Source organism: Rhinatrema bivittatum, chromosome 2, assembly GCF_901001135.1.
Source record: "Rhinatrema bivittatum chromosome 2, aRhiBiv1.1, whole genome shotgun sequence".
Lineage (NCBI taxonomy): Eukaryota > Metazoa > Chordata > Amphibia > Gymnophiona > Rhinatrematidae > Rhinatrema > Rhinatrema bivittatum.
Genome location: NC_042616.1, coordinates 505736417 through 505755526, shown reverse-complemented (window position 1 = coordinate 505755526; position 19110 = coordinate 505736417). Strand labels below are relative to the sequence as shown.

General features: G+C 46.4%; 1 protein-coding gene across 1 annotated transcript in view; it reads left to right on the top strand.

The window, feature by feature from the left end:
- The first annotated feature begins 327 nt into the window (after positions 1–327).
- Positions 328–19110, top strand: part of MCUR1 (mitochondrial calcium uniporter regulator 1) — a 101287-nt gene continuing 82504 nt past the window's right edge. Inside the window, exons 1-2 of the mRNA XM_029590685.1 lie at positions 328–1017; positions 2538–2654. Of these exons, the coding sequence (XP_029446545.1) occupies positions 564–1017; positions 2538–2654 (571 nt within the window). The 5' untranslated portion in view covers positions 328–563. The remainder of the gene's footprint in view (positions 1018–2537; positions 2655–19110) is intronic.

Genomic DNA, 19110 nt, shown 5'->3' with positions numbered 1-19110 from the left:
GGGCCCTTAGAGCTTTTACTTCTAGCATGTTTTTAAGCCATCGTCAAGCCCACTTACAGTCAGACCAAGGTATGTATAGTTTCTAGGTCCTGAGATGCACTCAACTTCTTGGCTATTCATTTATTTTCATGCCTCACTATTAATTTGTACTTTTACACTAGTTGACCCCCACCCGCCGACGCCACAAGGACTCGTGTTCCCACAGTACCCGCGGCACTGACGTTGTACTTTGACTTATGAAGTATGCATAATTTATTTACGCGAAACGTGGTGGGGACTTGGAACCAAATGAGGCCCGGAACGCAAACATGTCAACACCATTATTAGCCGCCGGGAGGGGGGCGTGGCCAGCGCGGTAACATCACTACGTTGGTGGACGTAGAGGGAAAGGGAAAGTGAGAGCGCGCCGATCAGAGCAGTGCGGTGTGGCGGGTGGATGTGAATGGGCCGGATGCGGTGTCGGCAGTGGGAGGGTGGGGGTGCAGGCGGTTCTTTTTATATATTTTTTTTTTCCCAGCGGGTTGGTCAAGCATGCCGTTATCGACGGGTGACGGGAGGTTAGCATGAGGCCGGGCCCCTCTGGGTACGGGCGGCTCCTGACGCTCCGGCGGCGCGTGGTGTGCGGCGGCGGCCCGGGCACCGGCTCGGGGTTGCGGAGACGCCCCTTGCGCTTCGGCTGCCTGCGAGTTCGCCCTTTCCCGCTGGAGAGTTCGCCCGTTCCGGTTGGCCCCACTGCAGCAGCGGGTGGGTCACGTGCTCAGCGGCAGCGCGATCGCCCTAGCGACGCCGGCCAGGGGGAAGTGGGAGCTGACGGCTGGGAGCTGCTCCCGCGCGCGCTGGCGCTGCACGGGGCCGCTGGGGATGGGTGCGCGCTGAGGGTAGGAAGCAGCGGCGGCGGCGGGGTTAATGGTGCTTGCAGCCGGCGCAGGGTGTTGTGGCGGAGGAACTGTCCCGGGTTTTTGTGGGCGCTGTCAACTACTTCTGTCCTTCATTCATCGTCCCGTCCCAGCGCCAGAGGTGAGAGTGAGGCTTGGGTTCATGGAGCTTGATAAAGAAAATGAGCCGAGTTGTGCCAGAATGTGGAAAAATGTAAACTTTACATTCACAGGTCCCATGTAAGCATTTCCACTCTTAACGCAAAAGGCCAAAATTAGCAAGTTTGCTTTCGTAGGAGTGTGTGACGTTAAGTACTGTACAAATAGCTCTACCGCCTGAATGTAATGCGCTTTGAAGCGTCAGAAAGGCAGAATATAAATGAAATAAACATTGCATGCATATACAAAGGATGAAGCTGTACGTTCTTCCTATTGTAACAGTGCTTGTCAGAGTGGAGGAGATAAAGTATAAGGTCGCAGATATATTTGCTAACTAATGAATCATCATTCTGACTCTGCTCCACTCCATTTTTACAAGCCTAGACTACTGTGTTCAGTCAATAAAAAGTTGAAATCCCTGCGTTAAAAACTAGCAAGGCTTGATAGAACCATCACCAAGGCCTTTTCGGTAGCTGGCCCCCGATTATGGAACACCCGGAGCAATTACGTGCTGTTACTAGCATAAAATCATTCAAGAAGAAACTGAAAATGTTCTTTTCTCAAGCCTTGAAGGCTAATCATTAGGCAGCAGGTTTTCTCCTATTCTGTGTCTATGGGAAAAATGATTAGAAAATGACTCCCTAATATTTGTGAATGTTTTGTAACTTCTCTTATCTCTATGCATACTGTGTATGCCTGAACTGTAATCTGCCATGAAACTACTGTATTTGTGTGAAATATAAATATTTTAAAATAAAATAAAGATCAGAAGCTGCACCTTCCCTTATGCTGTTGCCTTGAAATTGTCAAAATCAACTTATTGACTAAAGTTTGTCACAATAACTGTTAAAACCTTAGCTTATAATCACGCCGATTCAGTAAAACGCGAGGGAGAGCCGGCACTCCGAGGCGAGCGCCCGCTCTCCCGATGTGCGCCCAGGCCACTCTCCTGGGTGCGCGATTCTCTATGCAAATGAGGGCCCGTGCTAATGAGGCGCTAGGGCCACTAGCACGGTCCTAGCGCCTCCTTATTGACAAGCGGCAGCTGTCAGCAGGTTTGACAGCTGCTGCTTAATTTTACCGGCGTCCAACTTAATATCGCTATGATATTAAGTCGGAGGGTGTAGAGAAAAGCAGTTTTTTACTTTCTGTATCGCGCGGGACTAATAAGCTCATCAACATGCATTTTCATGTTGAGGGCACTATTAGTTTGGGGGGGGGGGGGGGGTTTGGACCGCGCGTTTTCCACGTGCTGTTACCCTTTACTATATAAAGAGTAATAATAGCAAGTCAAAAACGCGCGTCCAAACGGGGGCTAATGGTGTGCTCGGCCTGAGCGCACCGTACTGAATCAGACTGCTTGTGTCCCATCTTCTAAGACATTCAAAGAAGTAATCTGACTGTAAAGTCCAAAGCCCTATAACATCTGTTAAAAATATTGCTGTTGGTGCAGTAAAATGTAGATGCTTATAAATTCTGTTCACTAATTCTGTTTGTTTTTAGATTTTAGTGTTTTTCCTTCATCTTTCCAGTATGATCGTGGGAAAGAATTTGCCTCTTCAGATCGTAAGGAGCTATACTTTGACACTCATGCAGTAGTGCTTTTGTTGGAGGCAAATGGTAAGCTGCTTATTTAACTGTTAAAGATATCTTTTGCGTATCTTTATCAGGTTATGCTATGATTTATAGTCGCAAAACCTTTTGAACCAGCTGTCCTATCCCAAGGGTTATCCTGCTGTTTGGCAATTGGCCTATTTAGGTTATACTTCAAGACTTATGCCTCCATTCCTCAGACCTGCTGTACTCTTTGACAATATATTTTGCTTTATTTCTCTGAAAAATGTAATCAGGTTTATATTTTAGAGTTATGTTCTGTTGTGGAGTGGTAACTAGTTAAATGGACCTAAATGATTATTTTCCCAACAGAGAAAGATCAATAGTGGCATGCCACAGAAATATTTATTGGGACAAGTATTCTTTAACATACTCATGAGACTTCTGAGAAAAGTAAAAAGTCATGGGATAGGAGACAATGTCCTATTGTGGATTGGGAACTGCTAATGCCATTAATAAGCAGTGGCTATTTTCTAAGTTGGCTTGTCCAAACCTTTTTAAACCCAGATAAACTAACTGCCTTAACCACATCCTCTGGCAACAAATTCCAGAGCTTAATTATGTGTTGTGAAAACATTTTTTTTCTCAGATTTGTTTTAAATGTGCTACTCACTAACTTCATGGCCTGCCCCCTGGGCCTTGTATTATCTGAAAGAGTAAACCGATTGATTCATGTTAACCAATTTTAGTCCTCTCGTGATTTTATAGATCTCCATCATATTCTCTCTCAGCCGACTCTTCTCCAAGCTGAATAGCCTTAATGTATTTAGCTTTTCCTCCCTGACCCATATAATCGCAGTCTCTCCCATCTCGTGAAATCTCGGAATATCTCTGAAGCTAAGGGTTTATAGTTTGATATCAAACAGGTGATCAACATTTGAACTCAGTCACACCCCGAGGTACTTCACACTCTCTTTGGTTCAACAAAAAGGCAACTGATTTTGTAATCTGTTGACCTCCATATGCATATTAATATTCAAGACCTCCAATTTATCTTCATTTACCTTAAATCCTGATACTGCCCCATGCATCCGCAGTTCATCTAACACTGTTAATGACATTTCCGGGTCTGTCAACATGAATAACAAGTCTTTGGCGAACAAGGTCATCTTGTAACAATTCTCCCCACGGATACCCCTTTTGTAATCAGATTTGATCTAATTTTTACAGCCACGGGTTCCAAAGAGAGTGCAAATAATGGCAACGAGAGTGGGCAACTCTGCCTAGTTCCCCTTTGTACTGAAAACTTATCAAAGTACCCAACATTAACCCTGATACTGGCTTTTGGTTGGTTATACAGTGCTTGGATCCAATTAACAAAATATTCCCCCAATCCCACTTTCTTCTACACTTTTTAAATAGAAAGGGCCAATGTACCCTATCGAACACCTTTTCATCGTCGATTGTTAACACCGCTGGAATATATTAATTATAACCCTCCTCACGTTATGTGCAGCCAATCTGCCCGGGACAAAGCCCAACTGATCCCGAGAATTAGCCATAGTACTGAGACGCTAGGCTAATACCTTTGCCATAATTTTGAGATCTAGATTTTTTAAAGAGATGGGCCTATATGAACCACAAAGTGTGGGGTCCTGACTCCCTTTCGCTAAGACCATTATTCCAGCCACTTTAGCTTCCAGTGCCAGTTCCCCATTTTCCTGTAGGAAATTAAACATCTCGACTAATGGCCCAATGATGACTGGCTTAAAGGTCTTATAAAATTTGGATGAGAGCCTATTTAAACCCATGCTTTACCTGATTTTAATTCTGAGATCATAGACACCTCTTCTGCCTCAGTCTGTCTATTCAGTAAACACCTGATTTCCTCTGTTAAGCATGGAAGTGGTATGTCTCTTAGAAAGGTGTCAATATCAGCTTCCCCAATTTTATTATCTGCTGCATAAAGGTCAGCATAGAATTGGGCGAATCTGTTTAAGATTGATTTACTATCATAAATATAGCTCCCCTTCTTATGTTTTATCTTCAAAATTTGCTTTTGTATAACCCACCCCTTCAGATTTCTGGCCAAAATTGCATCACCTTGTTACCAAATTCAAAATATTTTTGTTTGACCCTTTCCATTTATATTGCTATCTCAGATACGTCTAAACTTTTTTTATTCCTGTTTTGCTAATTCTAGCAATACCATATTTCCTAGCGTGTAGTAGATGGACTCAGGACCATTGGATATAGTGTACTCCTCATAGCAGTTGGGAGACTGAGTCAGATTTCAAGCTGACGTCAGCCTACATATACCCGTGCAGGAAGCTTAGCTCTTCAGTATTTCTCAGTCTCCTAAGCAGTTAGGGACACTACACACACTTGCATAGTGTTAGAAATCTTACCTCTACAAGTCGAGTCCCACTCTCCTGCGGTGATACCTATGGGTCCCTCCCCGCAGTCGAGAATTCCTGAGGTGATTTCTGAGATCCCTCAGAGGTAAGCCTCGGTCCAGTAGCCAGTTCCCAGCGTGGACTTAGCCCCCAGAGTGGCTGAGAGGCAGCAGGTGAAATACAGAGCGCGGTGGTGAAGGTATTTTCCCTCTCCCCCTAGAGCCGGAGACCACCCGGCACAAGACCGGGAAGTGCCAAGACAAGGTAAGGTAGAAAACTTTCTTAAAGTCTCCGGTTTCCAAAGCTTGGCTAGCCGCTCAGATTGTCCTTCCGGCATCTGTTAAATCGGGTTGAGCAGCCCCGTCCGGGCTAGATCCCAATCTGGTGCGAGGTCCACACACGTGGAGACCCTCCGGGGGGAGGGGGGGTCCACCATCTTGCCCACATGGTCGTCGGCGCCATTTCCCCCCTTTGATCGCCGTACTGTCCGCACAACTGAGCTGTGTGCACGGCGGTGAACCGGGCGCATAAACAACTTGTGCGCACAGCGGCGCGCACAACTAAGTCTTCTGGCGCGCACACCTACGTGCACAGACGACTTTTGAGCCACTCCACACACACAAATTATGGCACCGCCGGCCAAGGGACAAGCCTTCTGCCCAGCCTGCCATCTGAGAGCTGCGCAACCCGAAGTGGCCTCTGCCCTATGCCTGCAGTGCGAAGTAACTCGGGGGGGGGGACGGGGACCAAATCAAGGCCCCCCTCAGCCAGTAGAGGAATCCAGCTCCACCAATGATAGTACCCCAGATACCTGTATCTCCGGCTCGTCCCCTCCTCAGATGGGCAGCTCTGGGAACTCCACTGGATTCAATATGATCCCAGGGACCTTTCCCTGGGTGGAATTCTTCAAAGGATTGCAAACCTTTGTCCAGGCGCAATCGGTACCACCTGCAACACAGCCGCAGTCTCCACCAGTAGCGCAAGACCTTCCAAGCCCCTCTCGGATCCTCCGAGACGTGCTCCAGCCGGGCAAAAGCCTCCCCCTAGGGGACACAGACACCTCGGGGGAAGAGCCTGACTCTCTGGAGGAAGGGGAAATCCCTCCAGGGATGGAATCATACCGAACCATGATGCGGTTCTTCTCCAAACACTAGTTGCCAGATCTCGTGTCTCTGAGCCTGAAGATGCTGGCCATTCCTGGCACAAGTACCACAGCGGAGCCAAAGACTAACCCAGTTTTGGTTGGTCTCCGTCAGGCCTCATGCTATTTCCCAATGCTGCAGGCTATTCAATAACTGATTGACCTGGAATGGAATGCCCCGGAGGCCAGCTTCAAAGGAGGATGGGCCCTAGAAGCCCTATACCCCCTGGAACCCACGGCCAAAGAACTCCTAGGGTTCCCAAAAGTGGACGCCATAATCTGCACTATTTCAAAGTGCACTACCATCTCAGTCAAAGGAGGAGCTGCACTCAAGGATGCCCAGGACAGACGTCAGAAATCCATCCTTAAACAGTTATTTGATGTCGCAGCAATGACCCTGCAGATCACCTCCTGCTGCACCATTGTGACACGTGCCTGCTTGCTCCTCTCCAGGGACGCAACCACTTCCGCCGAAACATTAGAACCAGCAATATCTTTCCTCACGGATGTGACCTCTGACCTGGTGTGCACCTCAGCCACGGGTGTCTCATCCATAGTGGCAGTCAGAAAGCAACTATGGATCCGAAATTGGTCAGCTGACGCGAACAAGACGAAACTCACGAGAGTGCCTTTTTAAAGGATCCCTCCTGTTCGGAAGCGAACTGGAGAAGTTAGCCAACAGATGGGGTGAATCCCCAGTACCCTGGTTACCAGAGGACAGGAACAAAAGAACCTAGCACTCCTCTCCCCGAAGAACCAAGGGCAGAGGAGCCCAGCGTTTTGGACCATACAAAAACACATACCAAGCACCTCGCCCTGCAGGCAGGGCCCAGTCCTTTCGGAACAGACACAATAAAAGGGGAGCCGGGTCAGGTACAGGTCCAGTCGCACCCCACAATGAGAATCATCAGACCCATCCACAGCAAGAAGCCATAGGGGGCAGACTTACCCTCTTCTACCAAAGATGGGTTGAGATAACGTCGGACAAGTGGGTCCTAACCATCATTCGAGAGGGATACTATCGGGACTTCCACAGCACCTCTCCAAACAAATTTGTGAGATCACCGTGCCATTCCCTCTCCAAGAGGACAGCAGTGGAAACCATACTGACAAAACTACTCAGCCTAAAGGCGATAACGTCTGTGCCCACGCATCAACAAAATACTGGTCACTATTCCATCTATTTTATCATTTCCCAAGAAGGAGGGAACGTTCCGGCCCATCCTGGACCTCAAGACCGTTAATCGCTACCTGAGGGTGCTGCGATTCTGCATGGAAACCCTACGCTCAGTCATAAGGGCAGTACAACCGGGAGAATTCCTGACTTCACTGGATCTATCCGAAGCCTATCTCCACATCCCGGTCCACCTCGACCATCAGCACTTCCTACGCTTTGCGATACTGGACCATCATTACCAGTTCCGGGCACTTCCCTTCAGACTAGCTACCGCTCCTCGGATGTTCACCAAAATTATGGTGGCAGTGGTGGTGACACTGAGGAAAGGAGGAGTCCTCATACATCCGTATTTGGACGATTGCCTGATAAGGGCAAAATCTCCAGGCGACCACCAGAGTCTAAAATCTATTGCAGAGTCTCGGGTGGGTCGTCAACACAGCCAAGAGCTGCCTGCAGCCCTCCCAATCACTAGAGTACCTTGGTTGTTCTTCCCCCTACGAGGAGAAGGAAACTGATGGGCCAATTGCCAAAACTGCTGAATGTTGCTCGCCCCAAGGTATGGGACTACCTCCAAGTTCTCAGGCTCATGACATCAACCCTAGAAGTCGTCCCATGGGCAAGGGCCCACATGCGCCCACTACAACGTTCCCTACTGTCACGATGGAACCCGATGTCCCAGAACTACTCCATTCGCCTCCAGCTACCAACAGAAGTTCGGATCCAGCTCCAGTGGTGGCTACAGGAAGACATCTGAGCAAGGGAGTAAGATTGTCCCCATTGACCTGGATCTTGCTCACCATGGTTGCGAGCTTGCGAGGGTGGGGAGCCCACTGCCAGGAACTGACTGCCCAGGGGCAATGGGACAAGGAAGAGTCGGGATGGAACATAAACCGACTGGAAGCTCGAGCTGTCAGACTTGCCTGCCTGCAATTCAGTCACAGACTCTGGGGCGAATCTCTGTGTCATGTCTGACAAATCCACAACAGTTGCCTACATCAACCGCCAGGGAGGAACCAGAAGCCAACATGTGTCCATGGAAATAGATCCCCTAATGGCGTGGGCGGAAGCAAACCTGCAAGGGATCTCAGCCGCCCACATCGCAGGAAAAGAAAATGTCACTGCAGACTACCTTAGCTGAGAGAGCCTAGACCCAGGGGAATGGACGCTGTCGACCACAGTCTTCCAGTTGATAGTAAACCGCTGGGGAACCCCAGCCATGGATCTCATGGCAACCCAGTCCAACGCCCAAGTCCCCAATTTCTTCAGCCGCAGATGAGAACTGCAATCCCAGGGAATCGATGCCCTCGTCCAGACCTGGCCACAGGAAGTCCTGCTGTATGCCTTTCCTCCATGGCCACTACTGGGCGGGATCATCCGCAGGATAGAACACCACAGGGGGCTAGTACTTCTAGTGGCCCCGGACAGGCCAAGAAGGGCATGGTACGCAGACATGCGAATACTTCTTGCGGGGAACCTTCTGTGCCTAACTCCACACAGGGACCTGCTCCAGCAAGGACTGATCCTCCATGAAGACCCAACCCGATTCTCTCTTACGGTCTGGCCATTGAGAGGACTCGCCTGAAGAAGAACGGATACTCTAAGGCCTTGATTGACACCTTGCTCCGAGCACACAAGTTTTCCACGTCTCTAGCTTACATATGAATATGGACTAATCGAAGCCTGGTGTGAGGTAATTCCACGGACGTGAGGTAATTCCACGGACGGTCAAAATCCCCATGATTCTGGAATTTCTGCAGGACGGCTTGAAGAAGGGGTTGTCTCTCAACTCCCTCAAGGTTCAGGTGGCCGCACTGGCCTGCTTCAGAGCCAGAGTGGACGGCATCAGTCTACCAACCCATCCAGATGTTTCCCACTTCCTGAGAGGGGTCAAACAAATCAGATCACCCTTAAAGTGGCCGGTGCCAATATGGAATCTCAATCTAGTACCAGACATCCTAGCAGGAGCTTCCTTCAGACCTACTCGCGGTCTATCACTACGGCTACTGACCTTGAAGACTGCATTCCTAGTAGCAATATGTTCAGCCCGTCACATCTCCGAGCTTCAAGCCCTATCCTGCTGAGAACCATTCCTCAGGTTCACACCGGGATCCCCTCCTTTCTTCCAAAGTTGGTTTCTCAATTTCATCTAAACCAAACCATATCTCTACCACTCCAGATGAACATAAGGACTCTGAAGACTCCACCATCTTTGCCACCTAAACATCGGCAGACTCCTAGTCTGATACCTGGAAAGATCGGAATCCGTATGAAAGACGGACCACCTATTCATCCTTCACAGCGGGAAGAAACAAGGGGAGGCGGCCTCGCGGGCAACCATAGCCTGCAGGATCAAAGAAGTAATCAAGGCAGCTTACGTAGAGGCAGGGAAGCCTCCGCCTCTACAAGTCAAGGCCCATTCTACAGGGGCCCAGGCAGTGTCCTGGGCAGAAACCAAGATGCTGTCACCTGCCGAGATCTGTCGGGCGGCGACATGGTCCTCTATACATACCTTCTCCAGGTTCTACTGCCTGGATGTCCAGGCCCGGGAGAACACATCATTTGCAAGGGCAGTACCAAATGGGCCACGGGCAGCCTCTCACCTGCTTCGGGAGTAGTTTTTGTACATCCCATTGGTCCTGAGTCCATCTGGTACATGCTAGGAAATGGAGAAAATACTTACCTGATAATTTTGTTTTCCTTAGTGTAGACAGATGGACTCAGCATCCCGCCCACGGCAGCCCCAAAATCGGGAAACTTCTGGTAACAATCCCCGAGAGCAAGACAAGCACGGGTAAGCCAGGTATTACCCCTAGTTCAAGACGCCCATAGTTGCTGGGTGTTGGCATTTTTCGGTTGAGTGCACTGACTGTCTCCAATTTGGAAATCAGTTGAACCAGTCCTGGTTAATCAAGTTATCAAAACACACATATATCCACAATTGCTTTTCGAGGAGAATACTGAAGAGCTAAGATTCCTGTACGGGTATATGTTGGCTGACATCAACTTGAAATCTGACTCCGTCTCCCAACTGCTATCAGGAGTACACTATACCCATTTATTTTATTTATTTATTTTATTTATTTATTTAAAATCTTTTCTATACCGTCGTTAAGCGGGTGCCATCACAACGGTTCACAATAGGGCACAAAAACTAAAGTGTCTAGAATTCTAACTCTTAAACAGGTGCCATCAAAAATACTGTAACATAATATCATAACTACTATTTGATGAGTGTTATAAGTCATGTCCAGTTTTTCTAACTCCGTTATAAGATTGGTGTTGCTTATCTCTAGTTCTTTGTTTAAAATAAAAGAAGAATTTAGAATATAGAAGATAAGACACACTTTAAGAAGAAAGGTGTGTGTGTGGGAGTTTGCCTGACCGCAACTAACATTTCCCTGGGTTCTACTCTCAATTCTTTGTGGAATGCTTGCTTAAATAGCCATGTTTTTAGATTTTTTTCTGAATGTTTTGATGTCTTTCCAATCTGATTTCTACTGGCATGGTGTTCCATATTATAGGTTCTGCTAGGGATAGGGCCCTGTCCCTTACTTGTGTTAATCTGGCCGTCTTGACTGAGGGAATAGTTAGCAGTGCTTTGTTTGCTGATCTTCGATTTCTGTGGGGGGTATGTATGCGGAGGGCTGTGTTCAGCCACTCTACTTTTTCGTCGTGTATTAATTTATGAATGGTGCATAAAGTTTTGTATTGTATTCTTTGTTCAATGGGTAATCAGTGTAATTCTATTAAGGTTTCAGTGATATGGTCTCTCTTACTTTTCCCAGTTAAAATTATTGCCGCTGTATTTTGTAGAATCTGTAATGGTCTTATTGTGGTGTATGGCAGGCCCAGTAGGGAGGGCATTACAATAGTCGGTACTGGAAAAGATTAAGGCTTGTAAGACTGATCGGAAGTTGGTGGGCATTAGTAGTGGTTTTAATCTTCTGAGAGTCATTGGTCCTGAGTCCATCTGTCTACACTAAGGAAAACGAAATTATCAGGTAAGTAATTTCTCCAACGTAGTGATTCTCAACCTTTTTTCGGCCGGGACACACCTGATAGATGGTTCTCACATGTGTGACAAACTGAACATGTGACCGTCACAGGGCAAAATGTAAATATACATTCTGCATTCTCAGGAACCTCCTCGACCCCCAAAAATGGGTGCAGAGCAGAACTAGGGCATTACCCATACAACTCACCATACAAAAAAAAGATATTCTAGTTCTGATGATATCTCAATAAAAGCAAAACAAACTCTCTCTTTACTGGCAGACATATGAAAAGACAGTAATTTATCACTAATGCATGTCCTATTGAGAAAACACAACAAATAAGATTGATACAAATGCCTACATGCTACTAAAATACCTCACCTCAGTCATACACCCAGAACTGACCTTCACCAAGAACAGAAAGACCACAAATTATAAATAATGGAGACAAACTGGAATGGAAAACCAAAACAGCCACTCTGCATGCAGTGCAAACCTGGAGAAATGGAAAAAGAAATATAGCACCTAACATAATAATGCACACAAACTAAGCCACACAAAATTACACCTGTATTATGGAACAGACTCAAACAGTAACAACCCTACCTATGAAAAGGCAACACTACAAATATTTAACCAGGCCCTAAACACTCATACACCTCCTATTAGGAAAACAGAGCAAGCCAAGCTAATATAGATCCCCACTCAGAAATAATTGTAAAACTATACTAAAAATGTTACAAAACAGCTGATAAAGAATAACATCCAACAATTAAAAACTCATACAAATTGTCCAAATATCAATAAAATATTTCAAAACAGAAGACACATCACATAACACCCAATAATTAAAATGACAGTCAATCAAGAAAAATAAACTTAAAAGCCACCTTTACTTACCCTCTCCAGCAAGTCTCCTACTGCTTTTCCTTGCAGGCCAATAGCACTCACCAGAAGCAGCAGTGGCTGCTGAAGCTCTGGCCTCACAGTCCTCTTCCTTAGGGCCCACAACCAATCACTCAAAGTCTGTCTCTCACAGATCAGTAACCTCCCTAACTAGTCTCTCTTCCTCACACCAGGCACCTCCCTGACAGTCTCTGCCTCTCCCGTGCACACCAAGTGCCTCCCTGACTAGTCTCTGCTTTTCCCTCGCGCACACATGCTCTCTCACTTACATACAAGCTCTCAATCACACATAAATGCTAGTTCCCATTCTACCACAACCCAAAAGCTGCCACTCGTGCACCCAGGCACCCATTCTACCACACATAGAAACAGAAATGACGGCAGAAAAAGACCAATCGGCCCATTCAGTCTGCCCAGCAAGCTCCCACACTTATTTTCCCATACTTATCTGTTTCACCGACCACCAAGTTCAGGGCCCTTGGGCCTTTGTTGGTAACTGTTTGATTCAAATTTCCTGCCACCCCCTGCTATTGATGCAGAGAGTAATGTTGGAGTTGCATCAAAAGTGAGCATAAGGCTTAATGGTTATGGCTAGTAACCGCCGCATCAAGCAAGTTACCCCAAAGCTTGTTTACCCAGACTGCACAGATCCATGCCTTGTTGGATGTTGTCTGAATTTAAATCCTGTTTTCCACATTTCTCCCTGCCATTGAAGCAGAGAGCAACGCTGTATATGCACTCAAAGTGAAGTATCAGGCTTAATTGGTTTAAGGTAGTAACCACCGCAGTAAGCAAGCTACCCCCATGCTTATTTGTTTACCCAGTGTGTGTAGTTCAGTCCTTGTTGGTTGTTGTTTGAATGCAAATCCTCTTTTCCACATTTCCCCTTGCTGTTGAAGCAGGGAGCAATGTTGGAGTTGCATTAATCGTGTGAAGGCTTATTGAGTAAGGGTAGTAATTACCAGATAGTAGCCTCCATTCCAGCAAGCCACCCCCATGACTCTTCTCTTCATTCCCATCTTCTAGTCTTTATGGATCCACAGTGTTTATCCCATGCCCCTTTGAAATCCTTCACAGTTTTCATCTTCACCAGTTCCTCCGGAAGGGCATTCCAGACATCCACCACCCTCTCCGTGAAGAAATACTTCCTGACATTGGTTCTGAGTCTTCCTCCCTGGAGCTTCAAATCTTGACCCCCTAGTTCTACTGATTTTTTTCCCAATGGAAAAGGTTTGTTGACCATGGATCATTAAAACCTTTCAAGTAGCTGAAAGTCTGTATCATATCAACCCTGCTCTTCAGTCTCTCCTCATAAGTCATTTTATGAAGACCATCCACCTTTATGGTCGCCATTCTCTGGACCACCTCCATCCAGTCTCTGTCCCTTTGGAGATACGGTCTCCAGAACTGAACACAGTACTCCAGGTGAGGCCTCACCAAGGCCCTGTACAAGTGAATCATCACTTCCTTTCTTTTACTAGATATTCCTCTCTCTATGCAGCCCAGCATTCTTCTGGTTTTAGCTATCGCCTTGTCACATTGTTTCGCCGACTTCAGATCGATATGCAGTATCACCCCAAGGTCTCTCTCCTGCTCCGTGCACATCAGAGCCCTTCACCCCTCCCCCCCCCCCCCCCCCCCCCCCATCAAATACAGTTTTTTCGGATTTCCACATCCCAGATGCATGACTCTGCACTTCTTGGCATTGAATCTCAGCTGCCATATCTTTGACTACTCTTCCAGCTTCTTTAAATCCCATCTCATTCTCTCCACTCCTTCCGGCATGTCCACTCTGTTGCAGATCTTAGTATCATCTGCAAAAAGACAAACCTTACCTTCTATCCCATCTGCAATGTCATTCACAAAGATATTGAACAGGACCGGTCCCAACACCGATCTTGTGGCACTCCACTTAACACCGCTCTCTTCAGCGTAAGTTCTATTTACCATCACACACTGTCTTCTGTCCATCAGCCAGTTTTCATTCCAGACCACCACCTCGGCACTCACTCTTAAGCTTCTCATTTTACTCACAAGCCTCCTGTGCGGGACCATATCAAAAGCTTTGCTGAAATCCAAGTAGATGACATCGAGCGCTCTTCCTTGATCCAATTCCGTAGTCACCCAATCAAAAAATTCAATCAGATTTGTCTGACAGGATCTTCCCCTGGTGAATCCATGCTGCCTCTGGTCCAGCAATTCTTCTGACTGTAGATAATTCACAATTCTTTCTTTCAGCAGTGACTCTCTTACTTTTCCCACCACCGAGGTGAGGCTAACCGGCCTGTAGTTTCCAGCCTCCTCTCTGTTCCCACTCTTGTGAAGCGGAACCACCACCGCTCTTCTCCAATCACTCTGCATCACTCCCGTTTCTAGGGATCTATTGAAAAGGTCACGCAGCGGACCCGCCAGCACATCTCTGAGCTCCCTCACTATCCTGGGATGAACCTCATCAGGCCCCATGGCTTTATCCACTTTGTTTCCCCAGCTCTTCCCATACATTCTCTTCTGTAAACTGAGTTTCATCTACTCCACTCCTCTCCAGTTTCTTGTTAACTAGCGACTGTCCTTCTCCAGGGTCCTCTTTAGTGAACACCGAACTGAAGTATTCGTTTAATATTTCTGCCATTTCTTCGTCTCTCTCCACACATTGATCCTTTTCACCTTTCAATTTCACTATACCACTTTGGACTTTTCTCCTTTCTCTGATGTATCTGAAAAATGCTTTGTCACCTCGCTTTACCTCTGGCAATTCTTTCTTCCGCTTGACTTTTTTTGCTGTCTTGATTACTTTCTTCGTCTCCCTCAGTTCCACCAGATATTCTTCCTTCTGATCCTCCCTTTGGGATCTTTTATATTTCTTAAATGCTGTTCTTTTAGCTTTTATTTTATCAGCCACCTCCTTTGAGAACCAGATAGGTTTCATTTTTCTCTTGCTTTTCTTTACTTTTCTAATATATAAATTAGTTGCCTTGGAAATTGCTGCTTTTAGTTTGGTCCACTGTTGTTCCACATCTTTCTTGTTCTCCCAACCTTCTAGTTCTTCCTCCAGGTACTTCCCCATTTCATCAAAGTCTTTGTTTTTGAACTGCAAAACACGGGTCTTTGTGCAGCTTCTCTAAACTCAATTCTTTATACTCCCAAAAAGAGCATATCACCCTTGCAGCAGAGTCCCTTAAACCCCTCAGAAAGGATCAATTATGTTCACAGAACAAATCCAAAGTCCCTTTCTGTATATCAGCCACTCACTGTTCCCGGTGACAAGGGTCTGCACAATCTTCTGTCAGCGCCTGTCACCTTTTGCTATTTTGGCTATTCTGCCCTTCTCTGAATAGTCTGGTTGGTGTTCTGATCCTCATCTAGGGAAACAGTCACTCCTGCTTCCCATAGAAAAAGTGCAGCCGCTGCCACAATCTTCACTCTAGCTGTTTTGCCTTGAATGGTGAAGGGTAATCCAAAAGGAAAAAGCCAGCAATATTTTGTCCTCTTTTCAACACGGTTAATATGCTTTTAAATTCTCGGTGTTTCCTGATGGTGAGATGTCCTGAAAAACCCATTTTTCTGGCCAGCTGAGTCATCTTTTCTTTAACTGTAAAAATTGTGAAAGCAGGTTACAATATCTCTTGGAAGATTCCCATGCGCGCCAAGTGCACTATGTGCTCTCTCCAACTTTATTGTAGGTACTCTGTCCAACGCTGCCTCTGTTTCTAGAATCATGCAAATGCTAACAATTTGGAAACAGTCCCCATATTCAGCTGCTTCCTGCACCCCTCGGAAACTAAGATTCTCCCTTCTAGACCTGTTTTCCAGGTCTTCTAATTTCTCCTCCAGCTCTTCTGCCACTTTTTGTGAAGCCTGCCAATTCATCATGGCATCTGGACATATCCGCAACCTGTTCTTTTAATTGGGCCTCCAATTCCTCCACTCTCTCTCTGCCCTAGATCAATGATGTCCCTCTCAGCTCGGACACCATTGCACCAAATTCTTCCTTGTTTCCTGTACGTACCAGGATCAGACCCAAAAAACAAAACGGAAGCCGATCAATATTGTTGGGTATCGAAGAAACGAAAAAGATCTGTGTAACAAGGGACTCTTTATTCGAACAAAGAGTCTTACACCAATCTTTTTCGTTTCTTCGTATCAGGATCAGTTCAGACTCCTGGGTTTTGCCTCCCCTCCAGCAGATGGAGACAAAGTTTTGACAGATTCTGCCTTATACCCTGAGGTGCTACCCACAGTCCGTCAGTATTTCTCTGTCTCCAGCAGATGAGGTACAAAATTCAGTCTGTGTTAGTGGCTTAGTTGGAAAGGCACTGTAGTCAGGTTTTTTGATGGAGAGGATTTTGGAATAGTAAGGCTTTCAGTAAGGAAGAAGTTCCTGAAGACTAGGGACATTGTCAGGTAAAGAAAAGGTCCTTCAGGTCCTGAGGGGACCATCCCCCCCCAGGTGCTTGAGGCAGCTGCGGCTAGGGGTCAAGGGCCCTATTAGCCATTGTCAGGCAGCGCCTGGGGTGATACTGGGGAGCTTGCTTCACTCACCAGGATCCAAGGCAAGTTGGTAAAGTTTAATAAAAAAAAAAAAAAAAAAAAAGATTTGCGATTTTAGTAATTTGAGCTGAGCCATTTGGGGGGGGACTTATGCATTCTTTCCCTTCTCTGCCGTCTGTCCGGGGCTTTTCACGGCACTTTGAGCCGTTCTCTTCAGATAGAACTAAACATGGACACCAACAGACCTGAAGGACAACCAATCCGGATCTGCTGCATTCATGGTAAATATAAGCACACACACCCTCACCCAACATATAAATCGAACAACACAAAAGAAACAAAAAAACTTAACCCAAATAACCTCATCCAAATCCAACTAAACAACCAGGATAACGTGAGCCAAATACTGATGCTAACATTTTTATTGGTCAATGCTCAAGTTATTTCTAAAAAGCTCCCTATAATCACAGACCTACTTTTCGACACTAAACCAAATTTCATAGCTATAACGGAATCCTGGCTAAAAAAGTCCGATACAGTCTTAAAAAATCAATTAACATACCAAAATTATGATACTTTCTCAATCCCCAGAATAAACAAAAGAGGTGGTGGACTATTGCTAATTATTGAAAAACAATTCAAATGTAAATTAAAATCCATCTCACCACCGGCTAACCATGAAATCGCCATCTTTGAAGCTTATAACCTTAACATCTGCCTCTTATATTGCCCTCCCAGTCTACTTGAACTAAACATCTCACCTTTAATTTAATTCTTCGCAGTACATTTAGATATGACAAAACCCACCATTGTATTAGGGGATTTCAACCTACACATGGATATAATACCCCCATCTAATACCTGCCAGACACTACTAGATGCAATGAATGCACTCTGATTTCGGCTAATCACAGATAAACCCACACACACAGGGCCGGACACTCACTTGACCTCACTTTCATAAACTCCAACTACCTTGAAGAAAAAAACACTAGCTACTCACAAATCCCATGGTCTGATCACCTACTCATTAAATCCACATTAGCGTTTGCAAATCCAACTGAAATACCAAACAAGAAACCAATCGTCATCACTTATCGTCCCCCTTTTAACACTGAAACACTAAAAGACAAAATACAAGATGAACTAAAATCATTTAACTACCCTGACTGTACCACAGCTACAACAGCCTGGATCAACATGACAAAGAAATTAGTAGATAATATAAACCCCCTAAAAACCATTGTTGCAAAAGAACCAAAACTAAGAAACCCATGGTACACCGAACAAATTAAGGAACTGAAACAAAAACTTAGGAAAAAAGAACGTTCACCAAGATTATGGTGGTGGTGGCAGCGGCGCAGTTGTGTAGGGAAGGATTCCTGGTGCATCCATACTTGGACGATTGGCTGATCCACGCGAAGTCAGAGGAGAGTTGTCGAGCCATCGTCCACCGTGTGATGCAGTTGTTGCAAGCCCTAGTCTGGGTGGTCAACGTTGCCAAGAGTCACCTAATCCCTTCGCAGTCCTTGGAATTCCTCGGGGCACTTTGACACGCAGCAAGGCAGAGTGTTTCTCACTACCGAGCGCATGGTCAAGCTTCAGGGACAAATTCGGGACTTGTTGTCCAAACGTCTTCCATGAGTCTGGGACTACTTGCGGGTTCTCTGTTCCATGACTTCTACTCTGGAATTAGTACCGTGTTCCTTTGCGCATATGTGCCCTTTACAGTCAGCGTTGCTTTCTCAGTGGAGCCCAGTATCTGAACAATTTTATCTGCCCCTGCCGCTGACCGATTCTGCGAGGTCCAGCCTGGTTTGGTGGTTGCTCCGAGACAACTATCGCAGGTGTCACAATGTTCATGCAGATTTTCTCAGACACCGTCTGGATCCCGGGAGTGGGAGTTGGACAACGCGGACTATCAACTCATCTGCGACAAGTGGGGCACGCCCAGCATGGATCTGATGGCGACGTTCAGGAATGCAAAGGCACCCCGCTTCGGTTGGGAGCGGAGGGGGTTGGATGCCCTAGTGCTTCTCTGGCCGACAAACATACTTCTTTACGTATTCCCACCCTGGCCTCTGATAGGCAAGGTAATCCGGAGGATAGAATTACATCCGACAACCGTGATTCTCGTAGTTCCGGAGTGGCCACGCCGTCCATGGTTCTCGGATCTGGTCAACCTGAAGGTGGCAGGTCCTCTACGGTTCTGGGATTTTCCAAACCTTCTTCATCAAGGTCCCGTCTGTTTCAACCAGGTCGATCGCTTTTGTCTAGCGGCATGGCTTTTGAGAGGCAACGTCTGAAGGGAAACGGTTATACCAACACGGTGGTGGTTACACTTTTGCGGTCTCGTAAGTCATCCACTTCCCTGTCGTATGTCCGGGTATGGAAGGTCTTCGAATCCTGGTGCATGGGG